We start from the raw sequence: 14,339 nt of genomic DNA, 5'->3' as shown, positions 1-14,339 counted from the left end.
GTAAAATGTCAAATTTAGAAAGTTGTCTATTATTATAGGCTGATTTATAGTTTTGATACTTGTAACCATCGAAGTCTCTTTTATACCACCTTGAAAACGATCAAAACTGGTTATTCCATTATGTTTTCAACCAGCAAAATTTGCAATGGGTTCGTAACCCGTGGCTGACGTTTAATTTTATTTATTTATATGAAATATAAATTGTACATTTGTATAGTGTTAAGTATAACAAGTGTGTTTATTTTTATCAATTTTTAGTAAATATTGTTTATGATTAAGAAATAATGTCCTTCGACTACTTGCCTGTGGCTGAAGACGACAACGAAGAACCCATAGAATTACCTATTGAAGAAGATGGAACCTTAATGTTAACTACAGTGTCTGCGCAATTTCCTGGGTGCTGTGGCCTAAAGTATCGACATCCTGAGACTACGACTATCAGAGGAATCCGATTAAGAGACGGAAGACTATATCCTCCTCCGGAAGGATGGGGCAATCATTTATACATTTGCAGTTTCCCTAAAGAAAACAAACGTAAATCTGGTGAAAACTCGGAAACGTCTTCGGTAAAAAACAAGAGAAACGATAATCTGTGCTCAGATTTGATAGTCTTAGGCTTACCATGGAAGGCCACTGAGCTAACTGTACGAGAATATTTCGAGAAGTTTGGCGAAGTTTTAATGGCGCAGTTAAAAAGAGATCCAAAAACTGGGATGTCAAAAGGGTTTGCATTCATTAGATTTGCTTCATACTCATCCCAGATGAGAGTGTTGGCACAGAGACACATGATAGATGGCCGATGGTGTGATGTTCGGATACCAAATTCCAAAGAAGGGTCAGTCACCTCCATGCCCTGTAAGGTATTTGTGGGTCGCTGTACAGAAGATTTGACAGCAAATGATTTAAGGGAATATTTCTCACAATTTGGTGAAGTGACAGATGTATTTATTCCAAAACCCTTTAGAGCTTTTAGTTTTATAACATTCTTGGATCCAGAAGTAGCACAAAGTCTGTGTGGTCAAGATCACATAATTAAAGGTGTCTCAGTTAATGTTTCTAATGCATCACCCAAACAAAATAAGAGTGGTGCAAATCAAAGGAATTTACCAAGCAGAAACTATGAGGAAGGGCATCCACACACTACCTCAAACAATAATTCATGGAATAGTCGTAATATGGAGTTAGTCAACATGCAAGCACTGGGTATGTCAGGCCAACATGGGCAAACTGCAGTAGCAGCTGGTGGTGCACAAGCACAAGGTGGCAGTTTGCCACTGGGCATGGGAGGGCTACCTGTCAATCAAGCTCTCGTGGCGGCACTCAATCAGGCAGCTGGCTGGGGGCTAATGAATAATATGCCATCGGGAGGGTCTGATCAGGGCCCCTTTGCAGGTCCAACATCGTCTGCACCTCCAGGACCACCTAACATTCTCTCATGGATGCAACAAGGTAACTCAGCACAGGGACCCTCTAGTCAGTGGGGACAAAGACATCAGTCTCAAGGCCACTCTGTTTGATCCATTATCTGATTTGACAAGCTCATGATAATCACTGTGATTGTAGCAACAATTAGATAAATTATCATTATGTTTTATCTGCAACAATATGAATGGGATGTTTTGTCAATAAGAGTGGTATACCTATATTTGCTACTGATGTTATTAATTTATTATGGAATTGCTTTTGTGTTTTGTTGATTTCTTTGAAACTTATATTATTATTATTATGGTAAAGTGTATACATATTAAGAATGTGAAACTGTTGTGTTTCAAATAGTAGTTATGTCCTAAATTAATAACCAGAAATATAATAGATGTTGTAGTGCTTATGTTTGTCAATACATAGTTTAAAAAATGATTGTTAAGTTTATATTGTTCACAGCTTAGAATTACATAAATTTCTTTACATTCACTGGGTTACTAGTAACAGGATAAAGATATGCCTAAAACATTTTAGAAAAATGTATAATGTATGTAACATATATTTATTGTTATTCTTGAAAAACAAATTATTGGTTATATTTTTTATAAAATGTATCTTAATTGATCCATTCATTGCTGCATATATGCATAGCAATTCATAAGGGATTAAAATAATTTGTTGCTGGTTTTAATTGAAGTGACAGTTATTTTGGAGTGCAGAAGGAGATAAATTATGTACTTATGTAAAGTAAATCAATATTACTGTATATAATCAATCATATGTAGGTACAAAATTAAATTATACTATATAGCCAGAGCCTATTCAATCAAAGCCTTATCATGAAGACCAATTTATTAGAAGAACTGAGATACCATACACTATAATTGTATACAATGAATGGATTAAGTACCAAAGTAAATATTAATAGATTCACATGATAATGTATTTAATTATTTTAATTAATGCTTTAAAACAATTCTGTCTAAGATTTTTTAACGTTATATTTTATTTATTGCATAGATTGAGTATTAGAATCATATTAATAACTCTAAAGTTTTTGAATAAAACAATTTTATTTCTGCTAAAATAATAACAATACACCAAAATATAAAAATAATAATGCTCATCTAATATTGCAATGTAACCATTTACACGATTAGTTATAAAAATGTTTATCTCGTTCTGATTCATGAGAGAATATGGTGAACATTATTATTTTGTTTTAATACATAAACATTTTTCACAATTAATTGGACTTAAATACACAGTGCATTCTTGTGAACTATTATATCTGCAAGTAATATCAGTAAAGAATAAAGGATAGACATATTAATTTTGATTTGCCATAATACTGTAATTTATCTTACAGTCAAATACTACACTAATCAATTTAGATGATTTATGACTTGTATATTAATAGGTGTATGTTTCTAACAACAGGCTGTTAAAAGTTCATACCTGTATTGTAAAAAGAGAAATCTATTGTATTGTTATAATTGTTTATCAAATAATGTTGGTTATTATAAATTTATTGTGTGTTTCCTCAGGTGGATGTGGTCATGAAAATTGAAGAGACAGATGTCTATTTTTATCAATATAATGATTAGAATATTTTTGTGAGTAAGCATTGTGGGATTGTTTATTGAATGGGTAGATGTAAATTATATGCAGTACACGACATGTAGGTACACAATAGCCACTATATTTTAGGACAATTTGAAAGAGTGGTTTAAATAAATTCAAGACTGAACAATGTTCAAAAAATTATTAACAGTAGTATTATAATTATTAGGTCATCAAAATATTGTTGAAACCTTTGAACTCTCAGTTATGTACATTTTCAAATGTAAATTATTTCAAAACTGAGACAGGAGGACATATACAAGAATTCGTAACATTCAGTTTTTCTCAACCTATTCCATTTGTACATGTTGAAAACAACAATTTCTACTTATTTCAATTAATTACTATGGTTGATCTTTTATATGTGTCCACCAGTATATAAGAGAAGATGAACATATAGAATTCCAATTCACATATACACAACAGTTAATCGTAGTGTCCATATTCAGTGCATAAACATTTTAGTAATTGATTCAGCATAAACATTCGGAAGTTGCCTAATAATTATATTATCTTCACTAATATTGACAAAATTTGTGAGGAATTATTCTAGTTGTTGTATTAGAAAACCTCATTTGGTAAATTTGGCAAAGTATCTAGTACCTAGTTAGTCTTTATTGTGGTGTTACCTTGCTATAACTAAAAGTACAATATTTATAAAATCTCTTCAATTTTTATATTTATTACAAGATTAAAAATTATATTTGACAAAAAGATATAAAATTATAATCCATTAAAATATTGTTATCAATGTGTTAGTAAAATAGAAAGGGTATAATGATTTGGAATTTACTTCCATGGTCATCATATAAATTATAGAATGAACTTCCCTTGAATCCCATGAGACTCCAATATGGGTTTCTCATATATAAAAATTCAATCATCAAGTCACTGAAATGTAATATAAAAAGTATTTTTCATATTAACTAGTTTTATATTGTATAAATACATGACAGTATGTCTAAATCCAATGATTAAAGTTGTTGCTATTTATTATGGATACTATTACCGTTTATGGACTTGTTATACCCTTTCTGTTACTCTAGTTATGGTGAATTAGTAACTTCAATTTTGTTTGACTAGGGACATAAAGCTTAATTTATACTATGTAACTAGACCATATTTCTCTAGGGTGGGTAAAGAATGAAATTGCAATTTATTCTTTTTATTTTATGTAAGTACATGTTTTTGCTTGATTTGTTTGTTGTAATAACTTATTCAATTTGGCCATTTGTTGTTTGGTTCTAATTTATATGCATGTTGATAATATATAATGTATGAATTTTGCGTGTGTTGTATAAGTAATATTTACTGAAGTAATATTTGTTAAATTTTGACATCTAAGAACAAGTAATTTTATATCACGAAAACTAAATACTGTAACTGTACTATGATGCCTATTCGTATCAAAAAAAAGGTAGGTATTTATTTTACCATATATTAAATTATCGAAATATCTAAATTTTCAGCTAAACAAAAATAATATAAAGGCATTACTTAATTGAATTAATTAGTTGCTTGTATTTTGAATAGATACACCAGGATCGGTACTAAACAAGTTCTTGAATATTCTGGCTTCGCACGCATTGACCTTAAAGCCAATTTAGTAAAAATTACATAAATTATTATACTTTTGAAATTAAAGTACGGTTTGGTTTATTTAAATAAGTATCAAATTTTATTACACTTCTCGGTGTCATTTCAGTATGTTAAAAAATTGATTTTGTTAAATATTTTTTTGGTAGTGTAGGTATTCTAAATTTTTTTCTTTCTAATTAGTCATTATTTATCGGTTCAACTGTCTATACTAAAACAATATACAAATAATAATGTACCATAATACATAGACAACTATAGAGCTTATCCTTTTTTTATTTGTTAATTTTATATGTATCTTTACAAAATAATATAGACAAGATTTATTTAAGTAACTTTCCAAAATTTTTATTTAAATTGACAGGTTAAATCTAAATATACATATTCCGTACACTTTGCCTCATTCTAGTATTATATTTGCACTAACGTACTATAGGAGACATTGCACTGATTGCCATTGTGCCAGTCAATTGCAATGACATCGTTCTAATTTACTCTGACACTCTTTATACGTTCGTTAGTTTAATGAAATAAAATATTCGCCTAACACATGCCATAGTTCATGTTATCTAACATCATAACAATCTATCTACCGGTAACTATTATACGTTGGTTTCTGTATTTTGATACCAAACTCAGTCTTGAGCAACTAACTAACATCCCTTTTAATTTTATTATTGTTCAACCTACATCTGTCTGTACTTTAAACGGACGCGCCGTACTAACTTTGAGAAAGACTTCCGAATGAAGTTAAAACAATTATCGCGAAAGACGAAAACGTAATAACTTTATGAAATTTTCGTACATAGTTTTACAATATTATGCAAAATGAACTTTTAAAAAAAATTAAATATTAAAAATAATATAGGAAAGAATTTTACAATCTGATAAAACATTATTACCCGCGTTTCTTCTAAGTAATACTATCTTCATTACATCAATACATATATGTTCCTGCTCAGAGCTATCTCTATTTTTAATGTTTCAAATTATAACTGAACTAGTACTAACTCAATAGTTAATCTGCTGAACAATTCGTAATGAAATTTTTACGTAACGTTTAGAATTACATCAGACAAGGACAGGCAGTCTATCTTTAAAAAGCAAAGGAACTCGCAGATTATAAACTGTGTTGATTAAGATTGTATTATTACTGAACCATTGCTTTCAAATTGTTTATAAGTTACATATATTTGCGAGATTATATTTCATTCAAAATTTTATCTCGCATAAATATGTCAAGATGTAAAGATTCTGACGTTCACTACATTATTCAATATTATATTTTACAAATATTACTCATATCGACTGGGTTAGGGCTGGTGGCAAGAAACTACCAGTATTTTATCATATGTGCACTTTGCCTAGAACAAAAATGTTGTTTCTAATGTAATTCTATTGAAATCGTACAGTCATCAAGAAATATTATAATAGTAATGTAATAAAACAGCGTGTTGGACAATAAATAAAAGAGTTATTATTATAATAATCCATAGACATGAAATTAATGAAAAAGCTATATGAAGTCCTATATAACTTTTGGGTGCTTATAAAATTCCCTAAATATCCTGTTGCTTTGTAATATTTGGCTCATCGCAAAATTTTGTTTATTACACTAATTAAAAAAACTTAATAATAACGATACTTTGCACTGAAAATAAAGTACAAATTACGTATGCAACATAAGTCGCTAGGTAGCCACAAGACCTGTAGCTGAATGGTTATTTACTTGGTGCTCTGTGTAATGGCCCTTTTAAAAGATAGACGGAATAGGTGTAAGAAATGAGTGTAAAGAAACCTTCGTGAACTAGAGATAATTGTCTATTTATTGTCCGAGTGCAGTGATATGGTGGTTAGTAGTGTTGTATTTCATGTATGGCGTAATATAGTGTACATATAATACATTGTGGCAATATGATTAATGTTACGTGACTTTAAATTCTCCATAAAAACTTCTATAGTGTGTTTTTCGTGTGTCAAGAATGTTTATAATAGAATGTATGATTTATTGTAGCCACATATTGAATATCTATGTCATATAGTACAGGTTCAATCGAATAGGATAGCATCAACCTTAATTGTAAAGTCAATGAAAGAAACAGTGAATAATTTTGTCCGATATTGATGTATAGTCGAAATAATATGAAAATATTTTTAATATTCATAGAACTCACGTTATTACAGTTTGTATATGGTGTGAATAAAATAGTGCACATAATCTGTATGAAATACAAACACTATATGCAGTCAAACAAGAATTACAGTCTATATATAATAAAATCACCGTTATACTTACGAGGTATGTTGTTCTACCATTTAATCACGAAGTAAAATCTATATGTTATAACATTAAAATGCCACAAAAAGATACATTCCACCGAATGTATTTGATGCAATTTCTAATTGATCCCGATTTGTTCGCGCACAAATTAGCCTGCACTTTTATGTATACCAACTGGTACTGTACTAATACCTGATAATGTTGTGCTCAATATATGATTTGATGGGATGCTATTATGTCACTAACCATTTTATAGTTGCAGATAAAAATGTTCTGAGAAACTGCAACTACAACTCAAATTCTTCATACATAATCCCAAAACTTTCTGTTTCAAATGGGAATAAAATGCAACTACGTTTCATAATCAGACCCCTTGATAATATCAGGTTATGGTCCTTTCTACTATATTTATATAGCGAGACCCACGTAGTTAAATCTATTGAAGTAACGAGTACTCACTTCAATAGATTTTTTTTAAGATTACTACTATTTGTTAACTATATAAATTGTCGTTTATTTAAAAAATATTACTCTATATATACAAATACAGCATGCTTATATGGTAGTTGATACCACATTTAACCAACCATTCAATAGCGTATCCTAATGAGTCAACATTAGTTTTGTTTTATTTATAAGAAACAATTTTATGTATATTTCAACAAGTTCTAGTTGCGATTTTATTGAGAGGTTATTTGCTCTTATAAACAAAAATTTAAACCGACAAAGCCCAAATGCAGTTAACGCTATTTTTGACATTACAGAAACATTCATTTATAGCTGCAGTCAGCGAGGTAGTGTAAAAATGAGTGTTTATGTGTATGGTATTATGTGACAGCCGTTTCAAATCCTCTATCATGCTGAAGCAGGATATTTCTTTAAATTTCCTAACTACTGTTCGTACTCTTGTTCAATTCAGAAACCTGATGTCTGGTAATCAGCTATACCGCTATTGTAGCACTGTTTCGCCCTATATGAATAAATAAAATATATAATTAGGTACTTACTTTTTTCTCCACAAAGAATCTTATTGCACTTGGTGAATATGCACTCATCGTTATTTGCTGCTCCGTGATATTAAAATGACTAAATACCTATGTGCTAGAAAGATTTTACTTATGTAATTTATAAAACAATTGTACATTATTATTTGAGTGTGAATAATGAATACTTATTGACATGAATTCATGAAATAAAATTTATTTAGCGTTGCAATTTTGTTTTATTTTTAATATAAGTGGGTACCTACTAATTAGGAATAACAGACCTAGTTACAATTGTTAAACTTAGGTGATTTTAAAATGTCATTTTTCTCCGAGGTCAACAAGACGTAGTTCTCTGCGTGCCTATTCAACTGGCAAGCAGCATGTTTTGTCAAATGTATTTTGGTTGAAGGGAGATAAGCCAGTGAAATTACGGGAGACGCATCTTGACATCTTAATCCTTCAGAAGGATAACGCACCTACATGAATGCATAGTGCTGTTCATGTAGGTGTACCTATAGGCGACGGTTACCACTTACTGGGCACCAGTGGAGGATGATGAAATAAGCATGAAGTCTGGTCAGTTAGCCCATCTTGGCAATTGGCAATTTATCATAATGGTTTGCAGGAGGAACCGCGAGATGGTCAACGTAACCTAACCTGACATAGTACATTACTAGCAATGGAGTTAGTGGATGTTACGTGATATTACTGATAGCCCCTCCCCCCTCCCCTCCAGTTGTTGGTATTGTGCACAGACACATGAGATTGTCCATATATGCCCCTCGGCAGCGAAGACAACGACCCCAACCACAATCCAAAGCGCAATATACATCATAAAAATAAGTTTTAAAAATATCTGTACAATTGTATGGAACTGATCTTTTTATGACAATGTACCTAATTTTAAGTTAACACAAGCGCAATTAACAAATTGTCTTCGCTTCGTCCCTATTCATTTGCTTCTGGTGCCGGTAAGCAGCGTATATGGGTTCTATTGATAATGATGAAACAATTTTTCATCATCATCAACAAAAAACTACATACCCAATAAATTGGTACTTTTTAAAAAGTTTCAATTATGGAATTCACTTCAAAGTTGCTGCTATGACATTGACAGAGTTACAAAATTTTTCGTTTTTATTATTTTGAGTATAACAATAAATGTTTTGGGCCTTTTCAGAAATAATTTAGTATGGAGCCACAACGGAAATCAGTTGCCGGCCCAATGGCTTTTTCTAGTGTGAAATCTGCACGTAAAAGCTTTGCTGTTACGAGTACTTACGTCAAAAGTAACGCCACTCAAAAAGAAATAGTAACTGTACATACTAATGCACCTGCAATGGAATATAAATCTTTCCATAATGAAAAAAATCAAGTATATCAAGGAGAAGTAAATTTACTTTCGGTCATGTATGTTGACCCTTGATCACCATTATTATCATTGTGAGCATAATAATTGAAGTATGTAACTATGATAATTGGAGTATTAAATATTAAGATAATTTATTATTAGACTTTCTAAAAAGTCTACGTAGGTACCTCAATCTGAAATATTCAAGCCGCCAAATAACTTGTTTTGTATTTGTATGATGTCGTAGTTGGTATCATCAGACATCACATATGAGTCAAGAGTGCCTACTGTTAATGTATAAATGCGACGGTTACCACTTACCCCCGGTGGGCCGTCACGTTGTTTACCAATCTAATTAGGTACATAAAAAAACTTTGTCGCATATGGGAGAATTATTTTTATTAATGTAAATATTTTTTTTTGGGTTTGCGGTTGGTCTTACCTCGTCTGGAGTAAAATGATATGAAATCAATACTTAGGATCTAACGCGCTTACGTAAAAGATATCTATTCACCATAGAGGGTTATATTTATCCACGAACACGAAAGGTGGATGTGTGTGTATGTTATGTGAAGTTGTGAATGTGTCGTCTCCAATTAACCACAACGCTCGGCTCTCAAGCATATTGTGTAAACTCCTTCTAGTACTATAATGAAAGCTGACCTTTCATTGTCTGTGGTTGAAGTAATCTAATTGAACCTTACCTATTAAAATCGCGTCTAATAGATGATATGCTTATTTTATTCGATAGGCCTTTTATTTATGGTATTACTGAAGGTGTTACGCGTATAACGTTATATCATCAATAAAGCTGTTCTAGATATGCACTTGTATGTTGTGAAGGTAGTGAAATGAAATGAGAGTTATGACATTTCAGACTGTTTTTAATATGGTGAAAAGTTATGCGTTGAAAGATAATTATAGATTTTTTTAAATTAATGGTCGTTACGCTGTTAAGCTATTGTTATCCTCTTTTAACAGAAGTACATAAAAACTGGCGATCTACTTGAAATCCATTATCGTTACCTAGTCATCAGAGGCCATTATATCTTGTTTTGGATGAATAGGTATGTTTCATAAAAAAGTTGAAAACGAATAGATGAAATCTCTTAAAAATATCAGTTAATCTATTTCTGAAATAATATAAACATTCGTAGATTAAGATATTTTAATGACAGATGGCCTCGGTGATCTAGCGATTTAACTCTCCGCCTTTTGATGATCGCGGATTTGATTCCTCGCACGGTACAGTCATACATAAGTATGATTGTTTGTAATGATCTGAAGAAATGTTTTAATGTATATTATGTTTGTATTTAAAAAAATGTATTAAAGTATTTCTACCAATTGTTTAGTACCCCAAAACATAAGTTATGTTTGGCTTGGAGCTAGATGGCATTGTCTTGAGTTATTATTATTATTTCAGAGATACAACCAAAGATATTATGTGCTGTAAATATACGGAGGACGTTAATGACCTCGCAGCAGGATTTACAGACGGCACCATCAGACTTTTTGATTGTAATACGGGCAATTGTACTCATACACTAGTGGATGATGAGTGTCGTGCATATCCTGGTCCAGTAACGACAATCAGACATCGTCCTATCAGCAAAGCTCACCCAATCACAAACATGCTTTTAGCATCATGTTAGTATATTTGTATTTTTTTTATGTATGATAATGGAATGGTGCACCAATGGAATGGTGGTGGTTTACGCTGGCGGGGCACTAGTGGAGGATAATAAGATGAGCATAAGGTCAGGCCAGTTAGCCCATCGTGACAAATTCACCAAGAATTTATCACGATGGTTTCCAGGGGGAACCGCGTGGAGGTCAACCTGAAATAGTACTACCAATAAGAATATCAGTCTACATTACTAACAATACTCGCCTTGCTCCCCAGTGTATATGTATTTACATAGGTGTATTCATACTAATCCACCCAATATTTAATATTATAAATGCGAAAGTGTATCCGTTTGTTATCTTTTCACGAAGAAACGTCTGAAAAGGATGCTAATAACATTTGTCGTAATAGTAGATTGCATCACGAAGATGCACATATTGTAATAGTATAAAAGATAAAAGTTTGTCTAGACCACTACGCAGGTAATCAACTGTGGATCGATGAAAAACATTTTTTCCACAGTGAAACTATAATAAAAGAAGTATCTATTCACAGATATTGTGCTTTTCGTTTATTTACTAGATGTTAACGGATGTATTAAATGTTGGAAATATAAATACGATCAATGTTTATACACAATTAGGGAAAAACGGCAGACTTTAGGACTGTGCTATCATCCACGGTATACAAAATTTGTTACTTATGGCGATGACGCCAAACTAAACATGTACGACGAGGAAGTACAAACCCAAGAAAGAGCGTTCTATTCGAGGTATGTATGCTTGTACATAATTTCTATTAGGTACAACAAATCAAAGTATGTACAAGAACAATAATTTTCATATTTAATACCTACTCAGTGTTAGAACATAATTGACCCATCGCGGGTACCTATTTCATAAAAATCGCATATAATCGGGTGAAACATAATAATTAGGTATAGTTTCTTCAAAACTGTATAAGTATATTATACAGTTTTCCTACAAAGTTCATATCAACTTTAAAGTACCATATAACTATATGATATTATGTTATCTGTGATATAACTGACCTATGTATAATATACTAGCTACCCGCCCCGACTTCGATGGGAGTAAGTACATGCATTATACATATACACCTCTTGAAATTGTTAAAAACTGTATTAGATCTAAGTGAACAGACGGCGGAATCGATTTTATTTTATACTATGTAAAGAATAGAATAATATATCTATGTACATACATGACAGACAGTACACTTAACTGGCAAATAGTTAGCCCAGAGCTTGCTGAAACAGAAAGATTTCCTATTTCCAAAGGTATCCGTCTTATTTGGGTTTAACACATACATCCGAAGGTCGCCGCGTCGCACGGTACAAACATTTGTATCCATAAGTATGATTGTGTGTATCGGGCTCGGTGTTTTCTATGTGTATTTATAAAAACTAAGCATCGATATCAGTTGTACCCAGAACACGCTCTGCTTAGCTTGAGACTAATGACGCTGCGTGACATGTCCTGTATCTGTCTTATTGTTATTTAATAGCTTTTTAATATTTTTTAGTGAAAGAAAAAATATAACGGATGGTCACACATCAAGAATATTTGCTTGTGCGTTCAATCCCAAGTCTCATCACGAATTGATATCTGGCGGATGGGATAACGCTGTTATGTGTTGGGATGATAGACAACCATACGCAACCCGATATTTCTTCGGTGTACATATATGTGGTGAAGGCTTAGATTTCGACAAACCGGGAAAGCAAGTAAGAATTTCAGGAATAACATGATATGTTATTTTAAAAGGTTAAGCATTCGTAATATCATGTCGTCCGCCATATATAAAATTGGGACAAGTGGGAAATAATTATATATTTCAGAATACGTTTACACACTCACAAAAATGTTTGTTTGTTAATGGCATAATAGGCAATACATGCAGTGGTTCATTCATAATAAATATGAGCTTTAACCTAACGTCATGCTTGATATCGTCCTACTGGTTCACCGCCAGGTCATACCATTCCCAATTCTTCCTTAAAAACCGTAGTTAAATATACATATACTAGCTTTGATAATAACAAAACCTATCTATGTACTTTTAAACCAAGTATGATTTTCAGATATTGACATGTTCTTGGCAAGAAAAAGAGAATATACAAATATGGGATTATGGTTCATGCAAATTAATACAAAATATAACGCCTGACAATCAGCACTCAAAACTTCATTGCGGCAAATTTGTACCACAGACGAGTCTAATTGTCTGCGGTGGATCCGATTCTAATTTACTGAGGCTGGTAGACGTAAATACGAAAATTGTATGTAAATAATTCATTATAACACTAGCTTATCGCTCTGGCTTCGCACGGATGTACATGTATTATATGTACCTTCCTCTACAATCACTTTAAAAAAAACTGCTTCAAAATCCGTTGCGTAGTTTTATAGATTTAAGCATACATAGGGACATACAGCGACAGCGACTTTGTTTTATACTATGTAATAATAATGATAATGCTGAGTAATGATATTCTGTATTATGACTGTTCTAGCAACTAAATTACGGGACTGTTACTAACCGTTGTCGTTTGAAACTGATTGAAAGTCATAAGCATAATTGTAATTAAAACTGCCATTTCAATCTGTTTATAATTAGAATAGATGAGAGCGTTGTTTTTCGAAGTATTGATTTTTTATAAAGCCGTTTGTCACGTCGTCGTTTGATGCGTTCTGCGTCACCAATCAAGAATTCTATAAAAAAATTGACGTGATTTCTGTCTGTATTCGTCATGTCTGCAATTTCCCATACCTAATAGAGAAATTGGTGTTCAGCCCGGCCATTTTGCAGTCAGAATCGCTAAAGCACGCGTATCGTCTCTGAACTTGACTTGTTTTGGTCTGTCTTAACAATACGTACGACTACATCCATAAGTCTTCATTAGGTTGAGTGCGGCGTATTCGTTACATTCGTGTTGTCAAATTTACATAGTTATAAAAACATCAATTCATTATTTATATACACTCAGTGGACATGTTTTAAAGAAACACTTATTTGTTGTAGACTGAATGTTCTATTAGAAACAATCCAGGAGGCATATACGCGTTTGATTTTGGAACAATCAGACGAAAGCCAAAAATAACAGAGACTTACAAAAAAAATACGGAAATTCAAAACACACCACGTGTCGCATTTGTTACAGGAAAGAGATTGCAAACTGTGGATTTTGGATGAACACAAATAAATATAATAAATACCAAGTTTCTCAATTGTCACAAAAAAAATTAAATAGTTGCACCTAAAACTACTATAAAAACAACCAAAATGACTTTCATTTTTTTTCTAAAACTGCATAGTAGTTTTCTGATAAGTTTAACACTGAAATGTGGCCGTTTGCGTCATCAGTTATTCAAATTCCGTGAACATATTATTATTAACATGTCAATTCATAGTAAAATGTTATTGGTA

The 14,339-nt window shown here is 31.9% G+C and overlaps 2 protein-coding genes across 3 annotated transcripts; both read left to right on the top strand.

Annotated features, from left to right (window-relative positions):
• Positions 1–229: 229 nt before the first annotated feature.
• LOC131848484 (TAR DNA-binding protein 43-like) lies at positions 230–2,340 on the top strand. Its single transcript, XM_059198364.1, has one exon. It carries the CDS (start codon positions 285–287, stop codon positions 1,515–1,517), a length of 1,233 nt encoding a protein of 410 aa, XP_059054347.1. The 5' UTR covers positions 230–284; the 3' UTR covers positions 1,518–2,340.
• A 6,754-nt stretch (positions 2,341–9,094) lies between these two features.
• LOC131848517 (uncharacterized WD repeat-containing protein alr3466-like) lies at positions 9,095–14,283 on the top strand. 2 transcript variants are annotated; one of them, XM_059198408.1, is made up of 6 exons: positions 9,095–9,318; positions 10,686–10,909; positions 11,472–11,661; positions 12,435–12,636; positions 12,994–13,191; positions 13,935–14,283. In XM_059198408.1, exons 1-6 carry the CDS (start codon positions 9,101–9,103, stop codon positions 14,103–14,105), a joined length of 1,203 nt encoding a protein of 400 aa, XP_059054391.1. In that variant the 5' UTR covers positions 9,095–9,100; the 3' UTR covers positions 14,106–14,283. The 2 variants fall into 2 exon arrangements, with proteins under 2 accessions (XP_059054391.1, XP_059054392.1); XM_059198409.1 differs by having other exon boundaries at positions 9,262–9,351.
• Positions 14,284–14,339: the final 56 nt, after the last annotated feature.

Source organism: Achroia grisella, unplaced genomic scaffold (assembly GCF_030625045.1).
Source record: "Achroia grisella isolate CSIRO2021 unplaced genomic scaffold, CSIRO_AGI_Agris_v1 utg558, whole genome shotgun sequence".
NCBI lineage: Eukaryota > Metazoa > Arthropoda > Insecta > Lepidoptera > Pyralidae > Achroia > Achroia grisella.
The sequence above is the reverse complement of the archived record's forward strand: the minus strand, read 5'-3'. Positions and strand labels throughout refer to the sequence as shown.

Coding starts and splice junctions, on each gene's coding strand:
- LOC131848517 (XM_059198408.1), top strand. CDS start 9,101: ATGGAGCCACAACGGAAATCAGTTGCCGGCCCAATGGCTTTTTCTAGT. Junction 12,637..12,993: donor TCGACAAACCGGGAAAGCAA/GTAAGAATTTCA, acceptor TATGATTTTCAG/ATATTGACATGTTCTTGGCA. Junction 13,192..13,934: donor TAGACGTAAATACGAAAATT/GTATGTAAATAA, acceptor TATTTGTTGTAG/ACTGAATGTTCTATTAGAAA.
- LOC131848484 (XM_059198364.1), top strand. CDS start 285: ATGTCCTTCGACTACTTGCCTGTGGCTGAAGACGACAACGAAGAACCC.